General features: G+C 44.9%; 2 protein-coding genes across 2 annotated transcripts; both read left to right on the top strand.

Moving 5' to 3' along the window:
- Positions 1-1,918: 1,918 nt before the first annotated feature.
- Positions 1,919-15,859, top strand: WDR6 (WD repeat domain 6). The gene is made up of 7 exons (XM_060766484.2): positions 1,919-1,975; positions 5,108-5,236; positions 6,991-9,436; positions 10,361-10,456; positions 10,746-10,862; positions 12,073-12,191; positions 13,949-15,859. Exons 2-7 carry the CDS (start codon positions 5,170-5,172, stop codon positions 14,431-14,433), a joined length of 3,330 nt encoding a protein of 1,109 aa, XP_060622467.2. The 5' UTR covers positions 1,919-1,975; positions 5,108-5,169; the 3' UTR covers positions 14,434-15,859.
- A 35-nt stretch (positions 15,860-15,894) lies between these two features.
- LOC137096025 (uncharacterized) lies at positions 15,895-21,616 on the top strand. The gene is made up of 3 exons (XM_067463431.1): positions 15,895-16,754; positions 18,587-18,695; positions 20,541-21,616. Exons 1-3 carry the CDS (start codon positions 16,494-16,496, stop codon positions 21,023-21,025), a joined length of 855 nt encoding a protein of 284 aa, XP_067319532.1. The 5' UTR covers positions 15,895-16,493; the 3' UTR covers positions 21,026-21,616.
- The last annotated feature ends 16 nt before the right edge of the window (positions 21,617-21,632 follow it).

The raw sequence follows: 21,632 nt of genomic DNA, 5'->3' as shown, positions 1-21,632 counted from the left end.
AAACAATCGATGCTGGCAAAATTACCATCTGTCAGCTGCAAAAGGCCACCCTACTCGGATCTGCACGCATTGTTCGCTGATACATCACACAGTCCTAGACACTTGGGAAGTGTCCCATGTGTGATCCAATAGAAAGGATAGTATAATGATCTTGTTTGCTGTGTACTCATCTTGTGTAAATAATAATAATAATAATAATAATAATAATAATAATAATAATAATAGGAGGAGGAGGAGGAGGAGGAGAGTTCCTGGGAGAAATTGAGAGCCAAATTGACAAAAGAAAAAACATGGCTGTGGCTCCCAAATGGAACTTTAAAAAAGGAGATAAAGGAGGACCTGATTCTGGCAGCCCAAGAACAAACCATTAGAACCAATGCCATCAAAGCCAGAATTGGAAAAGTCGATGACAGATCCCAAGTATAGACTCTGCAAGGAAGCAGATGAAACAATACATCACATCCTCAGCTGCTGCAAGAAGATCGCACAGACGGACTACAAGCAGAGACGTAACACTGTTGCTCAGATGATTCATTGGAACCTGTGCCACAAATACCATCTGCCTGCGACAAAGAACTGGTGGGATCACAAGCTGGAAAAAGTTATAGAGAATGAACACGTCAAAGTACTCTGGGACTTCTGAGTTCAGACTGACAGAGTTTTGGAGCATAATACTCCTGATCTCACGATCATGTTAAAAAACAGTGTGGATCTCCGATGTTGGAATCCCAGGTGACAGCAGAGTTGAAGAGAAACAACTGGAAAAGCTAAGACAATATGAAGATTTAAAGATCAAATTGCAAAGACTCTGGCACAAGCCAGTAAAGGTAGTCCCAGTGGTGATGGGAACACTGGGTGCAGTGCCTAAAGACCTTGGCCTGCACTTAAACACAATCAGCACTGACAAGATTACCATCTGCCAGCTGCAGAAGGCCACCTTACTGGGATCTGCACGCATCATTTGCCGATACATCACACAGTCCTAGACACTTGGGAAGTGTCCGAAGTGTGATCCAATACAACAACCAACAGAGATCTTGTTTGCTGTGGACTCATCTTGTTATGTTTCTAATAATGATAATAATAATAATAATAATAATAATAATAATAGACAAACAACTGGAAAAGTTGACACAGTACGAAGATTTAAAGATAGAACTGCAAAAACTGTCACAGGTCAGTAAAGGTGGTCTCAGTGGTGATTGGCACACTGGGTGCAGTGCCTAAAGACCTTGGCCTGCACTTAAAAACAACCAGCGCTGACAAAATTACCATCTGCCAGCTGCAAAGGGCCACCCAACTTGGATCTGCACGCATTATTCGCTGATACATCACACAGTCCTAGACACTTGGGAAGTGACTGATGTGTGATGCAATAAAAAGGCCAGTATAGTGATCTTGTTTGCTGTGTACTAATCTTGTTGTGTATCTGTTATGTATCTAATAATAATCTTGTTGTGTATCTAATCACAATAGTAATGTTTTATGTAGGTGTCTCTCATCCTAATAATCTGCTTGTGTATCTAATAACAATAATAATGTTTTATTTAGGTGTCTTTACACTATAGAATGAATGCAGCTTGACACCCACTGATTTTAACAGGTGTGTGTTAATTGTTTTAATTATTAATATTTTAATATTTTAATGTATTGTTGATTGTTTTATTATGATGACACTCCCCCCCCCCCTCGGGAGTGAGAAGGGCGGGGTATAAATATAGGAAATAAATAAAATAAATGTAGTTAAAGTGATATCCAACTGCATTCCCTCTTTGCAACAATGCTTCTGCTGCACCTTTAAAAGCTCCTCGTCCCGCCTCTCCGGGTCTGAACGCCCGTCGAATCACAGCGCAAGGATGAACGACCTTGGGAGACCCAGCGTCCAATCACATTCCGCGTTGGGATGAGAACTGGAAAAGAAGACTCGCGATTGGCTCGTGAGCTGCTTTCGCCAGAGGAGCGCGCGCCGGGCCAGGTAACAAGCGCGTGGGGCCTTTTAAAGGGGAAGGGGCGCTGCGAGGAGGACCCCCCCCCCTTCAGGGTCTTAAATTGCCCTTTGGCTCTGGGCTTGTTTCCAGACTATACTTGAGCCCCTGTTTCGTTTCCTGTAAATGTAAAGGGACTCTGGGTTGCAAGGGTGCAGAATTAATACAGTTTGGCACCACCAATGACTGAATGCTATGGTATTCTGGGAGTTGTAGTTTTGCAAGGCCTTTAGGCTTCTCTGTACCCAAAGTACAAATCCCAGAACTCCTCTGACTGTGAGCCAATCTGGCAGGGTCTTGGTTGTGTTTTGTTTTGGAGCAGAAGGACCACATTTTGGGAATCTATCAAGCATGGGCAGACTTGGGCCCTCCAGGTGTTTTGGACTTCAACTCCCACAATTCCCAACAGCTGTGCTTCTTGTAGGTTACAGCACAGTCCAGGATAATAGTCCAGAAGCAACTGCTGACTACTTCTTTAACTCTAGATCACTGCTTCTTAAACTGGGATCCATCCCCAAGTGGAGTCCTCTTAGCTCAATGCTGAAAAACTTGGCAAAGGTAAAAGGTTTCTGATCATCACCCATTTGCACAAATCTGTTAGCAACAAGGGGCAGTGTTTATAGTGGACTCTGCAGAAAATGCTTCAGCTGTACTCCACCAAAAAGATAATCAGCCTGTTTAGCTAGTCTTGCAAATGCTGGTTTAGTATCAGGAAATATTTGATTTCTGTACCTAATTTACATAACTATATACCTGGGCTCATGTGAAAACTTCTTTATGGTTTTTAATGTAGATGTTTATTTTATTTGTATGTCTGCTTATGTGGCATTGAATTGTTGCCTACTTGTAAGGCGCAGTGAGTCCCCTTCAAGGTGCAAGAAGGCGGGGTATAAATATAGGGGTTTGTTTTTTTTGTCGTGTCAGGAGAGACTTGAGAATCTGCAAGTCACTTCTGGTGTGAGAGAATGGGCCGTCTGCAAGGACATTGCCCAGGGGACGCCCAGATGATTTGATGTTTTTATCATCCTTGTTGGAGGCTTCTCTCATGTCCCCGCATGAGGAGCTGGAGCTGATAGAAGGAGCTCATCTGCCTCTCCCCAGATTTGAACCTGCAACCTGTCAGTCTTCAGTCCTGCCGGCACAGGGGTTTAACCCACTGCGCCACCAGGGGCTCCACCAAAAAGATAATCAACCTGTTTAGCTAGTCTTGCAAATGCTGGTTTAGTATCAGGAAATATTTGATTTTTTTACCTAATTTACATAACCATATACCTGGGCTCAAGTATTTATTTGTCGTGTCAGGGCAACCAGTCAATTGTATTACATTTCTAACAGAACAAAGCAAACAAAACAGACAAAGTACAGAATTGTGAGTTTGGTAGTTGATTAAATGTCCTTTGACCAGTATCTGGCCACTTGGAGTCCTTCTGGTGTTTCTGCAAGAAGGTCCTCCATTGTGCATGTGGCAGGGCTCAGGTTGCATTGCAGCAGGTGGTCTGTGGTTTGCTCTTCTCCACACTCGCATGTCGAGGATTCCACTTTGTAGCCCCATTTCTGAAGGTTGGCTCTGCATCTCGTGGTGCCAGAGAACAGTCAGTTCAGCGCCTTCCAAGTCGCCCAGTCTTCTGAGTGCCCAGGGGGGAGTCTCTCATTTGGTATCAGCCATTGGTTGAGGTTCTGGGTTTGAGCCTGCCATTTTTGGACTCTCGCTTGCTGAGGTGTTCCAGCGAGTATCTCTGTAGATCTTAGAAAAGATCTAGTAAAAACTTCTCAGGCAGATGTTTTTTACCCTTATGGTAGATATTTATTTTATTTGTATATCTGCTTATGTGGCATTGAATTGTTGCAGGGTAGAAGTGTCTGAAATAAATAAATAAATACTTGTAAGGTGCTGTGAGTTCCCTTCAAGGTGAGAGAAGGCGGGGTATAAATATAGTAAATATAGCAAATATAGTAAATGGTCTGGTTGCCCCTGACATGATAAATGAATGAAAAAATATAGTAAATACTGATAAATAAATAGTTTAAGAATAGTTGTTTGCTGTGTACTCATCTTGTGTATATAATAATAATAATAATAATAATAATAATAGGATGAGGAGGGGAGTTCCTGGGAAAAATTGAGAGCCAAATTGACAAAGAAAAAACATGGCTGTGGCCCCCAAATTGAACTCTGAAAAAGGAGATGGAGGGCCTGATCCTGCTCTAGATCATAAAGGGGGATGTGAGTACTCTAGCTAATGTTGAACTACAATTTCCATTATCACTGACCATAAGCTCTGCAGGTTGGGACTGATATGAAGAGGGCCCGAGCTTCCTCTCCTCTAAATTGTTCTTATTTTCTAAGGCGATAAACAGCATATTCCTTAATCCAATCTTTTTTGAAATCCAGAATCTCCATAACCTTTTGGAGAAAAATGTCATTCCCAACCATTTGAAAATAATAACCTTTTTGCAAAAGTATGATCTTCCAAAGAGAAGCCAAAAACCTCATTTGAGTAAAATCTTCTCTTCAGTGGTATATAATCACATGTACTTATGCAAGGCAATTTGGTTTCCAGTTTTTAGACTGATAACCCGGTTGTCTCTCATCTGTTAGGAACAGAGGTTATGCCAATACACAAAATATAGCAGTTCTTGGGTGCACAAAAATACCTCTACTCTCCCATAAAATATCTTGTTTCTATATCATGCTCTCAAGATTTTGTTAAAAGTGATATATTTGGTTTACTCATATCCTTCATGTATTCAGCATACAGGTACATAGCTTGTTAATCCAGTTACAGATAGGTCTAAAAGTAGTTTCTCTGTGCATATAACACAGGGCATCTTTCTTACAATCAACAGCATCATGAGTTTGCTCGTAACAGTCCATAGTCTAATGGTGTTTCTGCTCTAAAATGGAGACTGAGCTCTGAGCAGTCCCAGATCTGGAGCCCCTCCCACAACCTCAAGAAACATAGAGTAAAGGGAAAGCTGCATATCAAAACATACAAATATAATACAGTAAACAAACCAAATCCTATACAAACAAATTACTAGTGTGATATTGAAGAAGGTTGCTATTTTCAACAAATCTGAATCAATGCATATCTACAACATTGCCACCTCTCTCTCCTCAGACGTCTGCATGTCCTGAGAAAGACAACTATCCAAGGTCCTCTCTTTCCCTCCTTCGGGCGCAATGGAAACAGAACTGCTCCTGGCCCCTATCACTGCTTTGGAGATTGTGGGAGATCACCTTGTGGCAGGTAGGTATCCTCTGAATCCATGTCGTGGTGGCCCAGAATGTCCTGGCAAGTCATAGAGTCGTAGATTTGGAAGAGACCCCAAGGGCCACCCAATCCAACCCCATTCTGACATGCAGGAAGGCACAATCAAAGCACTCTCAACAGATGGCAATCACCTGAATGTTTGGAAGAATTTCCTGAAAGTAAGAGCTGTTCAGCAGTGGAACTCTCTGCCTCAGAGTGTGGTGGAAGCTCCTTCCTTGGAAGCTTTTAAGGATTCTGTGATTCTAAAAAACCTGTATCTGAAGCAGTGGCACTGATAGGGTACCTCATTGGCCTCTGCATTGGGAATGGGGTTAGAATCAAGAATAATCATAGAATAAAAGAGTTTGAAGAGACCATGAGGGCCATCTAGTCCAATCCTCTGCCATGCAGGAAAAGCACAGTCAAAGCACCCCTGACAAATGGCCATCCAGCTTATGTTTGAAAGCTTCCAAGGAAGGAACTTGCACCACACTCTGAGGCAAAGAGTTCCACTGCTGAACAGCTCTCATCATCAGGAAGTTCTTCCTAATGTTCATGTGTTGACACTAGGACACTTTAAACCATTGCTATGCTGGCTAACCCACTTGCATTATATGGCTGCTATGATATATCTTAAATGAAGCACCGTCTTTGTTTTTGTTTTTTTGTCGTGTCAGGAGGAACTTGAGAAACTGCAAGTCATTGGCCATTTTTAATGTAATGTCTCTTAATTTACTTTTGGGGTGTATATTGTAATGTTTACTTATGTTTTGGTTCTTTATGTCTTAGTGGATTGTTCCTGTTTTATGTTTATTTTGATGCTTAATTCCTTCGTTGTAAGTTTTCTGTTGTTACTATCCATTATCCTGTATTATTTTGATGTGTTTTTACTCATTTTGAGACATTTAATGTTTGCCTTTTTAATGTGTGAACCGCCCTGTGTCCCTCTGAGGAGAAAGTGTGGTCTAGAAGTGATGATGAGTGGAACTCTCTGCCCCGGAGTGTGGTGGAGGCTCCTTCTTTGGAAGCTTTTAAACAGAGGCTGGATGGCCATCTGTCAGGGGTGATTTGAATGCAATATTCCTGCTTCTTGGCAGGGGATTGGACTGGATGGCCCACCCCATGAGGTCTCTTCCAACTCTATGATTCTATGATGATTATTTATTTATTTATTTATTTACTATTCTTGTATACCGCTGTATCTCAAGCCCGAGGGCGACTCACAGAGGTTTCCAGACAGTAAACAACAAGGACAATAAAAAAACAGCAATAATTAATATACCATAACAGTTAAATTACACATTCCATTACTAGCTAATAAACAAACATCAATACACAGTTATCCCAAAACCCACCCCCGATCGCCTCATCATCCAAGCGTAATCCAAGTTCGACATCCATTGTTCCGTTCCTATGTTCAAATTACCAGAATTGCACTGAATTACTCAAATGCCTGCACAAACATCCAGGTCTTCAACTTTCTACGGAATGTCATGAGAGATGGTGCCAGCCTAACATCTACAGGAAGGGCGCAATGATGATGATTTACATCTGAAGGGATGGGTTGCATTGAAATAAGGATGCAGAACTTCAACCCTGGGTTGTTGTAGGGTTTTTTTTTGGGCTATATGGCCATGTTCTAGAGGCATTTTCTCCTTATGTTTCGCCTGCATCTATGGCAAGCATCCTCAAAGGTAGTGAGGTCAACCCTGTTTTCAGTGTGATGATTCTAGCCTTTTGTCCTCTTCCAGGTGAAGGACCCAACTTAGCCATCTATTCACTGGAGCCTGATGGCAGCCACTCAGCAAGGTGCTCTAAACAAGTCCTTCGAAACAGCAACATCCACGGTATCAAGGAACAGCGAAACGTGGCACCAGAAGCCAACGGATCCACCATTGTGGCCGTTTTTGGAGGTAAAAACCTTGTTGTTGTACAGCTCCACTTCCAGGATGGCCAAGTGAACATAATAGAGCTTTTTCCTCTCTGTGAGCTACACGACTGGATCTGGGACCTGCAATGGCTGGAGAGCAAAGCTGAGACACCCAACTGCATGGCTTTGGCCTTAGGCCACAACTCGGTGGCCCTGTATGACTGTGTGGGCCAGAGGGTCCTTCAAGAAGTGCATTGCCAAGAGAAGTGCATCCTGTACTCGGCCCACTTGGTGGGGAGCAGCTGGGACACACTGATTCTGGTGGCAGGGACAGTGTTCAACCAGCTGGTGATCTGGGGCATGGCCGACCCACCCGAGGGCCCAGGGAGGATAAAGCCACGCTGCCGGATCAGTGGGCACAAAGGCGTCATCTTCAGCATTTGCTTCATAGAGAGCAAGAGAATCTTGGCTTCTGCCTCGGATGACAGAAGCGTGCGGCTGTGGGCCGTAGGTGACATCAGAGCGCCCCCCAAACACATCCCGTGCTTGTTGGTCTGTTATGGACACCAGGCAAGGGTCTGGTCCGTCAGGTTGCTGAGTGACTGCATCATCAGCATTGGGGAGGACTCTGCTTGTCTTGTGTGGGATTACAAAGGTGAGATTGTCCAGAGCTTCAAGGGACACAAGGGCCGTGGGCTTTGGGCCGTAGCTGTGCACGAGGGGCGACGTTGGGTGTTCACGGGTGGGACTGATTCGGGTATTAGGCGTTGGAGTCTCAAAGCTCAGAAAGTTGGTGGGAGCCCCCTCTCACAGCTGAACTTCCCCTCTCCTCAGAGAAAAGGCTCACCCAGAGTGGTAAAACTCATTAATGCTCACCGTCTCCTGATCTTGACTGATGCTGGGGTTCTTTATGTCTATGACTTGATCTCAAAAGCCTGGGTATCGGTCCTGGAAGATGCTGCCTATCGGTCCTACGGTCTCCTGGAAGTGTCTGAGCTTGTCGGTGGTGCCGTTGTGTGCGCCATGGGCAGTCTGTCAGGACAGGTAAAAATCTTCCCTCTCAACTGCCCCACACAAAGCAAGGACCTCCAGTTGTATGAGGGGAAAGTGCACAGCCTGAGTTGGGCCCCTTTTCCAGTACAGCATCCTAACACTTGCAGCCTCTGCGTTTCCGGCCCTGCTGGTGCTATGCTGTGGCTCGAGGTTTCTTGCCACCCAGATGATGAAGTGACTGTGGTGGTGAAGCAGTGCTACCTTTTGCCGCTCTGCAAACAGCGATGGCACACCTGTGCTACGTTCCTGCCCAATGGGGAACTCCTGCTTTGTGGAGACCGCAGGGGCTCTGTCATGGTGTTTGCATGCAAACCAGGTCTTACACCAGAGAAGATTTCAAAGAGGGGAGAACTGGACTCCTTGGGGTCAGGTGTGATTTGTGGCATACCTGGACTACTATTTCCTCTCGGAGGGGATAAACTCTGTGCCGAAGGGCCAGTCTCATTACTCTTTGGCCTCCATGGGAAGCTTGGTGTGACTTCTGTCACTTGCCATGGGGATTTCATCTACAGCACGGGCCGGGATGGCTGCTACCGCCAGCTCCAAGTGCAAGGCCATCAGCTCCAGGTGCTCAGGAAGCAAAAGCCTTGCAGAGGCCTGGAGTGGCTAGAAGAGCTGCGCTTTGCTCCAGATGGGAGCATGAGGGTCCTGGGCTTCCATGCTGCCCATTTTGTGCTCTGGAGTGCCACCACCAACGAAACACTGCTCTCCATCCCTTGTGGTGGTGGCCACCGCTCCTGGAGTTACTCTCACTACCTCTCTGCAGAGACCTTTGCGTACATAAAGTCAGGAGATGTGGTAGTGTATCACAGTGAGGTTACCCCTAGTGGGCAGTGCATCCTCAAAGAGTCATTGCATGGCCGGGAACTCACCTGTGTGTGCCACATTGCGACTTTGAGATCACCGCAGCAGGAGCCAATGAGCATCCTTGCCACAGGAAGCGAGGACAACACAGTGAATATTCTAGCCTTTGGATGGCAGTCCCATTTGATGGTCCAGCTCACAATGATCCGTGACCATATCTCAAGTGTGAGGGCTCTGGCTGTGGCCAAGAGCAATGCCTCGCATCCAACGGCAGAAAGCACCTCCGCTGTGATTTTCTCAGCCGGAGGACGGGCCCAGATTGAGTGCTACCGGATCCATCTCAGCCGAAGTTGTGGTTCTCGCAGCAGCGTGGCCTGTCAGCTCGTCCATGTGGCATCCCATCGTCTAGATGAGCAATGGGACCGCATGAAGAACAAGCACAAGTACATCAAAATGGACCCAGAAACCAGGTAAAACTGATTCATGTTTCCCATACTTCAACATGTTTGTGAGTTGAAAGGACACACTATAGGTTAAACCCGTGTACTGGCAGGACTGCTTGACCAAGTGATTCAGTGAGTCAGTGATTCAAATCCTTAGGAGGCTTTTCTTTGTAGTAAAATAATATGGTTGCACTATTTACAAGAACAAGGTTTCCATAACACAAATAAAGTTCTTTATACTTCCTTCTTTGCTTCCACATTGGGCTTCTTCCTCAGGCAGATAAACAGCTTCGCTCTCACTGAGCTTCCTCTCACAGCAAACTTACACAGGAGCTTCACACAGTAGCCTTTTACACTGGAGCTTTACACACAAGGCTTTCAACCTGGGGCTTTTCTCACCGAAGCCTTCTCACACACTGAGGCCTATCTCACACTGAGGACTACTATCACTGAGATTTACCTCACACTGAGGCCTCTCTCATACTGAAGCCTCTTCATATTGAGGGCAACTAACACTGAGGCGTACTAAGCGACAGGCACACCTACTTATATTGAACTGCGGCTTTCGCTGAGTCCCTGCATCCATTTAATCCTTTCAGTGCTTGACTCACATTTTTGTCATTAAAAATACCTAGTTAATTTTTAATATTTCTGACAAATGAGAGGGGTGATTGACAGATAATCATTCAGTCTCTTGGCTATGTTATATCCAGTTGTCATAGCTTGTGTTATGTGTCTGAGTTAAGTTTTACTATTTCTTTCGGTTAGCAGCCATTGCCTGTAGAATTTTGTGCACAAAACAGCTTTGTCGTTCAGCAAATGTTTCAGGGAAAGAACTACAAAATGCCTTTCCACTTTCAGTCAAGTTACGAATATTTCACTGCTGTGTGTATGGAAGCTGCCAATAGATGAGGAGCCCCAAGAGAATGACAGGTGTCTTCTGTGTTCTAGGTACATGTCAACTGTGGTGCTGAATAATGCTGAGGATATTGAGCAGCCTGGTTCCTTACTCTTCCTTGCAGCTGCTTGCAGCGATGGATCAGTACGGTAAGATGGAAGCATTGAGCTCTTCTTGGATAATTAGACTAGGTTGCTTGGCACTCAGCAAAATGCCTAGAAAGGATGCTTGGTAGGAGAAACAGAGGCAGGAAGGACAGGAGAGTATAATAGTTGCTGTTCGAGTTTCTTAGTCCTCCACTTTCGCTAAACTAGTGGCAAGGAGGTGGAAGATAGCTTCTGTTCTTAATATCCATACAGAGAATGTGGAACGTGTAAATGGTTTAACCTCTGAGCCTTCTTTCTTTGTCCTCACTGTTCTGTTTGCTCTTCTGCACAGACTTTTCCTGCTGCTGGAGCATGCTCAGAAGTTGCTGCTTGTGGCAGAGTCCTTCCACCATCAACGCTGTGTCCTGAAGGTTCAGGCATTTGTACACAAGGCTCCGGGTGGAAGAAGGTGAGAAAGAAAGAGCTGCATTTCCCAGCATGGCTATGAGTGCATCCCCTGTTACTCCATAACTTCCAAAGGGATAACTGTGTTGTTGTTGTTGTTGTTGATAATAATAATAATAATAATAATAATAATAATAATAATAATAATATAACAATAGTAATAGTAATAATACTAATACATTTATTGCTCCTTGAAGCTCGAGACAGGGTATAACAGGGTTAAAACACATTGTTAAAAGACAGCATTATTAAACAGCATATAACACAAGGGCACATCAGTAATAATAATAATACTCTGACCTCACGATCGTGTTAAAAAACAAAGTATGGATCGTCGGTGTTGCAATCCCAGGCGACAGCAGGATTGAAGAGAAACAACTGGAAAAGATGACATGATATAAAGATTTAAAGATCGAACTGCAAAGACTCTGGCACAAACCAATCAAGGTGGTCCCAGTGGTGATCGGCACACTGGGTGCAGTGCCTAAAGACCTTGGCCTGCACTTAAACACAATGGGCGCTGACAAAATTACCATCTGCCAGCTGCAGAGGGCCATCTTACTGGGATCTGCACGCATTATTCGCTGATACATCACACAGTCCTAGACGTGTGATCCAATACAACAGCCAGCAGAGTGACCTTGTTTGCTGTGGACTCATCTTGTTGTGTTTCAAATAATAATAATACACCAAGACACAATTAATTAATTAATTAATTAATTAATTAATAATTAGTTTTGTTAGAAACAGGCAAGAGTCTTGTGATCCTTTACAGACTTAGCACAAAAGCTGTAATCGAAAACAGTCCACTTCATTAGATGCGTGCAGTGCTCTCTTAATTTGGCAGATATACATCTGTGGCGGAGGTGCAAACAATTAGTTCCTAGTCAAAAACACAGCTGCATTAGTCTATTTCAGCATACAGAGATATAAAGTAATGCAGCAGTACCCTTGAGACTGCATAAGATTTTGTAGCATTAGTGTTTTTGACCCTCTTCACCTTTTTCAGAGACAAATGAGATCAGAGGCCACTGAAAAGCAGAAGGTGCAGGAAGTGATGATTACTTTAACAATGTCTTTTCACAATGTAGCTACTATGGTGCAGAGTATAACCTTACTATTACTTCTATTGTTGAGAAGCAAGAGTAGAATTGGGCGGACCTGACCTTAAGGACTTAGAAAACTAATTTTACTAAGACATTTTTCCTTCACAGGCGACACTTCTTGGGCAGTGCAGCCACTGATGGGAGCATTGCATTTTGGGACATCACTGATACCCTTGACTGTGCTACTGAGGTCACAAGGACTGAAGGTGGAGAGATGGAGCTCTTGGGTATGTGATTGTACTGAAATTCCTGTTTGCACACCTTGTTCCAAGGCATTTATTCTTTTCCCCACACTTAATTTCTCTCACAAGAGCATTGGGTGAGAGCTCAGGTGAAGTCAGTGTTCTTTCCCAGCCATGTACATTTGCACTATATTTGTTTGCTAGCTAAATAATATTTGTTTGCTAGCTTCTTTTCCCTTTTAAAATGCCCAGGATGGTGGTGTTAACTAATGTCAATTCAACTCAGTTTATAGCAGCTCAATGAATGAGAGGCCTCCAAGTCATCCTATCATCAACAGCCTTGCCTTGGTCTTGCAAATTGGGGCCATGGCTTCCCTGATCTGTAATGCGGTCTTCCTCTTTTCCTCTGCCTTCTACCTTATCAATCATTACACAATCTTGGTGTTTTATGGCCCTTCCAGACAGAATCAGATCCCAGGTTTTCTGCTTTAAACTGGATTATATGAGTTCCTACTGGCAGTTAATCTGGGATAAACAGAAAACCTAGGATCAGATCCTGGGATATCGGGTCTGTCTGGAAGGGCCCTGTGCTTTGGAATCTGTTCTTGGAGTTATTTGGGGTGCTGATTCAGAAAATTGAATGGGATAACCGCATCAACTCTCGTTTCTTAGATATAGTTATCATGGTTTCCTATGAGCAATCAGATAGTGATTGGTAGATGCAATATGGTCTATACCTCAAACTGGAGTTGATGAGGGAAACTGGTGCCATTTTTGGAATCAGCTAGTCAAATATACCTAGAAACAGCACTAATATTGAAGGCACCAAAATGCGTGTTGGAGAATGTTAATTTGTGTTTCTAATGAGTCTTACCTTCTCATGATAAATCCAAAGTATGACAGTCTCAGATTAGCCATCTAGGAATAGTTCAGGCTTCCCAAAGTGACCAAAAGCAATGAATACAGAGTAGAAAAATAACCTACCCTTCCTTGTTGCTGTGAGTTTTCCAGGCTGTATGGCCGTGTTCCAGAAGCATTCTCTCCTGACGTTTTCCCCACATCTATGGCAGGCATCCTTAGAGTGTGAGGTGTGTTGGAAACTAGGCAAGTGGAGATTATCTATCTGTGGAATGTCCAGGGTGGGAGAAAGAACTCTTGTCTGCTTAAGACAAGTATGAATGTTGCAAATGGCCATCTTGATTAACATTTAATTGGGTTGTTGTAGGTTTTTCCGGGCTATATGGCCATGTTCTAGAGGCATTTTCTCCTGACATTTCACCTGCATCTATGGCAAGCACCCTCAGAGGTGCTTGCCATAGATGCAGGCGAAATGTCAAGAGAAAATGCCATATAGCCCGGAAAAACCTACAACAACCCAGTGATTCCGGCCATGAAAGCCTTCGACAATACATTGAACATTTAATTGCCTTGCAGCTTCAATGCTTGGCTGGTTGCTGCCTGGGGGAATCCTTTGTTGGGAGGTGTTAGCTGGCCCTGATTTATTCTTGTTTGGAATTTGCCTTTCAATTCTAATCAAGTTGGCCATTTGCAACATTCACACTTGCCTCAAACAGACAAGAGTTATTTCTCCCACACGGGAGATTCCACAGATATATAAACCCCATTTGCCTAGTTTCCAACAGACCCCTCAACCTCTGAGGATGCCAGCTATAGGTGTGGGCGAAACGTCAGGAGAGAATGCTTCTGGAACATTGCCATACAGCCCAAGAAACTCACAGCAACCCAGTGATTCCAGCCATGAAAGCCTTCAATAACACATTCTTCCCTTCCATGTTTTTCAGCCTTGGGAACTCCAGTTTTGACTATTCAGGCTCACAGCTGTGGGGTGAATAGCTTTCATGTCCAGGAAGTAGCAGGTGAGCTTTTCTCTGTCGCCAGTGGCAGCGATGATGGTTCCATCTCTATCAACGTCATTGAGGTGAATGCCAGAAGTGCTATCAGTGAGGAATCTGCTACTGGGACTAACATCCGCATCCTCAGGACGTTCTCACGGCTTGGGGCCCACGCAGCTCATGTGACGGGTCTGCGACTCCTGCCTCGAGACTTCCTTCTTTCGGCTTCCGTGGACCAGCGCCTGACCCTCTGGCGCATTTGCGAAGGCCGTCTGTCTTTTGTCCGCAGCAAGTTCTGCCACGTGGCTGATGTGGCCGCTTTGGAGTCCTGGGAAGTTGATTCCAACTGTTGGAGTGTGATGTGTGGCCAGGGTTTGGAGGTGCTCTCTTGCAGCCTGGAGGAGCAAGGCACAGAAATACATGATGGTCTTTGAGGGAACATGAAGTGCCTTAATTGGGTAGGAAAAACCAAAGAGCAAGATTGGCCCTCCTCCAGGCAGAACGCATCACACGGTCGCAACCAGGTTGGACGTATATTCTACCGGCTTTATTTATTTTTTAATTAAAGGATGCTTTCTCAGTACTGTTCATGTACAGATACTCTTGTCAAGGGGAGATGCGGGCTTGGAAAGGACAATTGTGCCCTGTTTTAGCAGCCCTTTATGAGCAGGGCCTATGATGCTGAATGTGGAAATAATATGTGTTTACCTGATACCAGTCCATCTGCCTTCCACTGTTTGATGGCGGAAATTGACAGATATGTTGTCTTATAAATATATCCTGACCTCCAGACTTTTTTTTCACATTGAGGTGAAACCATAACATTGAAAAGTTGTCTTTTTGTACTAACACACCGGTTCTCCTAGTGAGCATAGCAAGAGGATCTTTGGAATTCGTGTATAAAAGAATGTAATTTATCCAGGAGCTGACTCCAAGGGATTTGTTTTATACTAAGACATACTATTTATTTCTCTAGCCAGCAGGGCTACTTGACTGGCTTCAGATGGAGATCTTTTATATCATCACCTACCTGATGCCTTTGGGCTCTATTTGTGTCTTTGCTTCCTGTGGATACTTGGTCCTCTTTGGTCCTTATAGGCCCACTGGATTTTTCAGAGCATGAGATGGATCACATTTGTCTGGATTTGCAGAAATACCTGACTATAAGATGCTGCAGAGCCCATAGATCCCTCTTTCCATTGAAGAAAAGGTTTCCTATTGACGCCTTCCTGAGAATACTCTTTATGTATTAAGAGTGTGAACCAATAGCAAGCTGAATTAACCTTTTGACTGTGTGCATTTACTAATGGGCACCTTCTTAAGCTGTAACACTAAAGGTGGAAAAGGATTTCTGCACAGGATTGCTGCAAGTTTTTCGGGCTGTGTGGCCATATTCCAGCAGTTGGAACAGCAGTTGGAACATGGCCTTACAGCCTGAAAAACTCACAGCAACTCGGTTATTCCAGCCATGACATTTCTGCACAATCTCCCTCTTTTTACTATGTATTTGTGTAGGGCAGGTTTTTAAGGCTCACCTTCCTGATTCCTACAGCTAGGAAATGGTGGTAGCATTCATTTGCAGTGTTCACTGCAAGCATTGAGATGCAAAGAGTATCCAGAAATGAGACATGGGAAGTCCATAATGTCTGGAAACCTGTAACCTTTTTTTCTGCAGAAGCTATAGTGGTGGATATGCTGTTTATAAATCAGGTAACCCTAAAGGCCCAGGAATATGTTGTCAAAGGCTTTCATGGCTGGAATCACTGGGTTGCTTTGTGTTTTCTGGACCATGTTCCAGAAGCATTCTCTCCTGACGTTTCACCCACATCTATGGCAAGCATCCTCACAACCTGCCATAGATGTGGGTGAAACGTCAGGAGAGAATGCTTCTGGAACATGGCCATACAGTCAGGAAAATTCACAGCAACCCAGTCCAGGAATCTGTTTACTGTTTTTCTCTTTATAGCCAGCATTCTCCTTGGATGGTGATTTTTCACAGTTCACCTCCTTTGGCCCCAGCACTCACTTGTCCACAGTTGAGGACCCGAACCAGAGATGAGGTTGTGTGATGCTACACAACAAGTTCCTTTGTGCCCTTAACTGAATAATTTAGCAGTTGAGGACTGGACTGGCTGAGGTTACTGACTGCAGCTTATCATCATGCATATTTTATGGCCTAGCTTGCAGTTAATGGGAAGGTCACGCCAAGGTCCCTTTGTGCCATGATTCAACCCATAGAAGCGCCAGTCATGCGCTGCTGCTTCCCAGTGGTTTTAGGTCTGTGGCTGTTGTGGGAGCTGCTGAATGTTCTGCAAACAAGAATAGCCTTATGATCAGCAGACCATAAGCTGATGCTAGCTTGAGAAGAGTATTCTGCCTGGATGTCTCTTAGATAGGCGTTCAACCACTCCGCACATCTCCAGGCACATGCCTCCAGCATCTGGAGCTTTCTCCTAACTCAACCTGGGATGCTACAAGTGGGTCAGTTCACGCGATGGCATTCCAGCCCTATTTTGCCTTCAAAACCTGGCAGAGGCAAGTTGCCAAGGAAGAAGACCCACAGGTGCCACTCCTGGAAGCAACAGCCATGCTCCCTTCGGTGACTGGCTCTATGGTCCGAGGCTCAGCCCTGCCCACCGCAAGTGTCCTCACCTTCCCAGGCTGCACCATGAGGATGAGCGCAAGCCCTGCCTGCAGAAGATGCCAAGGTCGGGCAAGGAGCAAAGAGGCGCCCGTCAGAGCCTGGCAGGGAAAGGTATGAAAAAAAGGTCCCTCGTGAGGACACAGCTTTATTCGGAAGTGGGAAACAGAAGATAATTCAGGAGTGTATTATTGCTGAGCTTTTAAAACAGATTGTTGCCTTGTTGTTACGTATCTTTAAGCCATTTTCAATCTATCATGGGTTTCCTGGCAAAATCTGTTCAGAGATGTTTTGCCTTTAATTTCCTCTGAAGCTGAAAGATTGTGTCTAGCCAAGGTCACCCAGTGTGTTTCCATGGCTGGCCAAGGGTTCAAACCCTCCTCTCTTGAGTCGTAGTCTAATGCTCAAAACAATATACAATGCTAGCACTCAGAATGTACTAATCCAGGCATGGGCAAACTTGGGCCCTCCAGGTGTTTTGGACTTCAACTCCCACAATTCCTAACAGCCGGTAGGCTGTTAGGAATTGTGGGAGTTGAAGTCCAAAACACCTGGAGGGCCCAAGTTTGCCCATGCCTGCACTCATCCTTCACAGCTCATCTGAGTTGCCACTCAATAGTGAAAATCTGGCTCCAAGGCACTGTTTGGCATTGGCAACCAACCCAAATTAGGACATACCCCCAATACCCCCATAATGTTTACATTCACAAGATCGGGCCCATAGTCAACCCAGTATGGTCATTATCTGAGCAGATGAGGTTTAAAATGCTACCTACTGACTCACTCTCCAAAGATGAGGGAAGTGCTTTGGTCTGCCAGGTGTTTGGGCTACAAATCCTACAAACAGTATTTGCCAGATAGTGGGAGGAGGCGACTGGAATATCTGGGTGGCCAAAGCTTTATTGTCTTCAGGGAGAGAAATGGACAGTAAAGGAACTACTAGCTGAAACTAAGCAAGGAATGCCATGTTTCACTTGCGTTTCATTAGCAAGCCTCCTCAAAGAAACAGAACTGGAGGAAAGGATGTTAGATTCCCCCACTTAGGACAGTGTGTGGTTTTAAATGGCTTGCTTGCACTCCATTTAGATTGGCCAGCAGTGTGCATTTTCCAGTGAAAGTCCATTAAAATGACTTAAATTGTATTGTTGAAGGCTTTCATGGCTGGAATCACTGGGTTGTTGTAGGTTTTTCGGGCTATATGGTCATATTCCAGAAGCATTCTCTCCTGATGTTTCGCCTGCATCTATGGCAAGCATCCTCAGAGGTTGTGGGGATGCTTGCCATAGATGCAGGTGAAACATCAGGAGAGAATGCTTCTAGAACATGGCCATATAGCCCGAAAAACCTGCAACAACCCAGACTTAGAATTGCCCCAAATGATCACTTTAGTGTATCCAGTCCAGTTTGCTGCTGTAGTTTTGTCTGGACACCAAAGAACTAGAGCAGGGGTCCTCAAACTAAGGCCCGAGGGCCAGATATGGCCCTCCAAGGTCATTTACCCAGCCCTCGCTCAGGGTCAACCTAAGTCTGAAACTACTTGAAAGCACACAAGAACAACAACAATCCTATCTCAACAGCCAAAAGCAGGCCCACACTTCCCATTGAAATACTAATAAGTTTATATTTGTTAAAATTGTTCTTCATTTTAATTATTGCATTGTTTTAGGTGCTTTTTTGCACTACAAATAAGATATGTGCAGTGTGCATAGGAATTCATTTTTTTCCAAATTATAATCTGGCCCTCCAACAGTTTGAGGGACTCTGACCTGGCCCTCTGTTTAAAACGTTTGAGGACCCCTGAACTAGAGCATGGCAATGTGTGGCACAAATGAGTACGAAAAGAATATCCCTTCATATCCCTCATCTCTCACAAAATGTTATTTGCAGTCACTGTTCTATTGAACCAAACACCTTTGTCTCCTACTTCGTTTTGTGTTGATATCCAGGTAGGATCTGCAAACAAGCACCAGACTAAACCTGCTCCCAAAGCTCCTGTAATCCCAAGGCAGAAGAGGATGGCGCTTCCCCAGATTCCCAAAGGAGACAAGGACTCAGGTGAGGTTGCCTCTGATCCCACCCCTGTTTTAAAAAGGTGACAGTGAACGCTGAATTAGGAAAACTTTGGCCCTCCCAATGATGTATAGTGTTCCCTTACTTATCGCAAGTGTGCCATTCCAGGACCACCCGCAATAAGTGAAAATCCACGAAGTAGGGACGTTCCACCCACTCGGCAGCGGCCTCCTCCTCCTCTTTGCTTCCATTGCTCCCAGCCTCAGAGCCTCCTTGGGTGCATTGATGGCGCTGCCAGGCTGGGCTGAGGCCTCTGAGGAAGGAGCAGGGAACAGCGGAGGCAGTGAGGAGGAGGCTGCCACCAATGAGCCCGGAGACAAGCCCCAGGGTAAGGCCCAGCGCCTGGCTCCCCCTCCCCTCCTCCTCCCCTCTCCTCTCCATGGCTTTGGGGGGTGGAAAAAACCACGAAATGGCGAGGGAACACTGTAGTTGTTACTGTGTGCCTTCAAGTCATTTCCAACTTCTGGCCATCCTAAGAATCTATCATAGAGAAATGCCTCTAGAACATGGCCCTATAGCCCGAAAAAACCCACAAGAACCTAGTGATTCCAGCCATGAAAGCCTTCAACAATAAATCTATCATGGGATTTTCTGGGGCTCAGTTTGTGTGACTCCCTCAAGGCCATCCAGAGACTTTCCATAGCCAAGCTGGGGATCAAACCCTGGTCTCCAAATTCATAGTCTCACACTCAAATAATCCTTTCACATTTGCCATGTTACCTGGAACTAAAAAGCCTAAAACATCTGGAAGCCAACTGTTTCCCACATGGATCTTTGGGCTACAGTTTCTTTGTCCCTATTTGGGAAACAGTTTTGCCTACAATGAGAGTTGAGAAACAGCAACAGCTTCCAGTTTTACAGAACCTGGAGGCTAATACCGTATTTCTTCAATGGTAAGATGCCATAGATTGTAAGATGCACCCTAACTTCAGTACCAACAACAAAAATATGTTGGATACATGTGCAATTCTAAGATGTACCCAATTTTAGAGATGTTTATATAGGAAACAATGCATCTTAGAATTGAAGAAATATAGTTTCCCACAGACTTACCTATAAAAGGTAAAGGTCAACAAGCTCAGCGCTTTAACCCACTGTGCCAACACTGACAAGACAGACAACTGTACATAGAGGTATATATAGGTTTTCTCATACACGCACACACACACACACAAATCTGTTCCTGGTTTGAAAGTATTATTTCCTGTTTCATTGCGCAGTACATACTTTGAAAGTAGTTATGCTCCAGAAACTTGGTTTTTGTGGCTGCCACAAACGATGTTGAATTGCTTTAGATTCAATGAGATACTCATTGAAAAACTATAGGAAAATGTGCTGCAGGGTGTCCCTCCCACAAAAATAAAGTTTGTGTAGTTTATTAAACTTTTTCCATGTTTTTATGATATATTAGGAAATAATATTTATGACCCAGGAACAACAAACGTGTTGCATTGTTATCACAGTTTTCTGTCTGTGTAGAATCAAGTCGCCTTCGTGCTGAAATGGGTGGGATAGAAATAATGTAAATAAATAAATAAATAGAATAAATAAATAGAATACAACTTTATATTCAGCCAGAGCAGCAATAGCAAGAGGCAGCTGTGTGCCTCAGATAACAAGGAATTGATGCTGAGGTAGGGCTTCCTTCCTTAAGCAGAGGTTTTGTGCCTATGAGTCCTTTCTCACGTTTCCCCAAGAGAAGCCCCCCCCCCTTCCCTTGATCTTGACTCACTGGGCCAAACTTGAGCTCAGTGCTGCCAGAGCTTGGCTGCTCTTGTCTGGTCGCATGCCTCACTAATGCCACTTCTGCTCCCCTTTCTCCCACCTCAGCGAAACCAGGCCAGAAGCGGCCATGCCTTCCTGCCCGCACCTCCCTTGCCAAAGCGGCCCCTTTGGGCAATCATGACATGACGCCCTGGGCTGGGCCCTCCCAGTCTGAGACTTCCTTCCATGCCCTTTTCAAGCCCATGGTGTCCTTCTTGCATAGTGTCCCTTTCTCGGCAGTAGGCTCGCCCAGCTCCTGCCCCTTCTTTCCGGACCTTGGAGAGAAGGCTCTCGACGTCGAGGGGAAGCAGAGGCAGAAGGCGGTGCTGATCCAAGGCAAGGCCAAGCGGAAGGGCCGAAATAGGGGTTCGCCCAGGCACCTGCAGAGCAAGTGGGAAGGTGTGACGCTGCCCCCCGTGCCCAGCATCACCAACCTCAGCTTCAGCCCAAATTTCACTTTCTCGTTCTTTGAGCTGCCGCCTCATCAGAGCCAGCAGTCCTGGGTACAACGCCAGCAGCTCATCCGCCTCCTGATGAAACAATTGAAGTAGCAAGTGCCTTTGGCAGAAGGTGCAAGAGGAGAGGACAGCAGCCAAGAACAGAACCGAAGACCTGCCAGCGTCTATAAGAGGAGGACAAGCCTACAGTTTAAAGCAGTAGTTCCCAACCTTTTTTTTTTTACCAGGGACCACTTTGACCAGGAACCACTCTCCAACATTAGTACAAGAAAGATTATGAATCAGATTTTGGTCAACTTTAGATTCGGTTTGTTTATTTGGGGTGCTGATTCAGAAAATGGCATTGGATAGACCACATCAGCTCTAGTTTCTGATACAGAACATATGACACCCAGTAGTCACCATCTGCTTGCCCACAGATAACCATATTTAATAAGCTTCGGCACTATAAGAGGGTTTTGAGAGATCAGTCGCACTTGTTGCAATGGTGCAGTAATGGCGAGGCTGCAGACCATATTTTAGTTCTTGCGGCCCACAGGTTGGGAACCACTGGCCTAAAGAAATTGTGGCTTCCTGCTACTCAAATGAGCTGAAAAGAAGTAGTTACAAACACATCATCTTACTTCCATTTCCTCCTCTGTTTAGTTGCAGCTCTTTCCATGCAGGTTTATGACAGCAGACATTGAGTGCTCCATCCTGT

This window comes from Anolis sagrei, chromosome 2 (assembly GCF_037176765.1).
Source record: "Anolis sagrei isolate rAnoSag1 chromosome 2, rAnoSag1.mat, whole genome shotgun sequence".
NCBI lineage: Eukaryota > Metazoa > Chordata > Lepidosauria > Squamata > Dactyloidae > Anolis > Anolis sagrei.
Note: the sequence above shows the minus strand (reverse complement) of the source record. Positions and strands in the feature narration are given on the sequence as shown.

Bases quoted from the DNA above. Each gene is read 5' to 3' on its own strand.
- WDR6 (XM_060766484.2), top strand. From the start codon at position 5,170: ATGGAAACAGAACTGCTCCTGGCCCCTATCACTGCTTTGGAGATTGTG. The intron at 10,863-12,072 runs GTGAGAAAGAAA...TTTCCTTCACAG, and splicing joins AAGGCTCCGGGTGGAAGAAG to GCGACACTTCTTGGGCAGTG. The intron at 12,192-13,948 runs GTATGTGATTGT...CATGTTTTTCAG, and splicing joins TGGAGAGATGGAGCTCTTGG to CCTTGGGAACTCCAGTTTTG.
- LOC137096025 (XM_067463431.1), top strand. From the start codon at position 16,494: ATGGCATTCCAGCCCTATTTTGCCTTCAAAACCTGGCAGAGGCAAGTT. The intron at 16,755-18,586 runs GTATGAAAAAAA...GTTGATATCCAG, and splicing joins TCAGAGCCTGGCAGGGAAAG to GTAGGATCTGCAAACAAGCA. The intron at 18,696-20,540 runs GTGAGGTTGCCT...CTCCCACCTCAG, and splicing joins CAAAGGAGACAAGGACTCAG to CGAAACCAGGCCAGAAGCGG.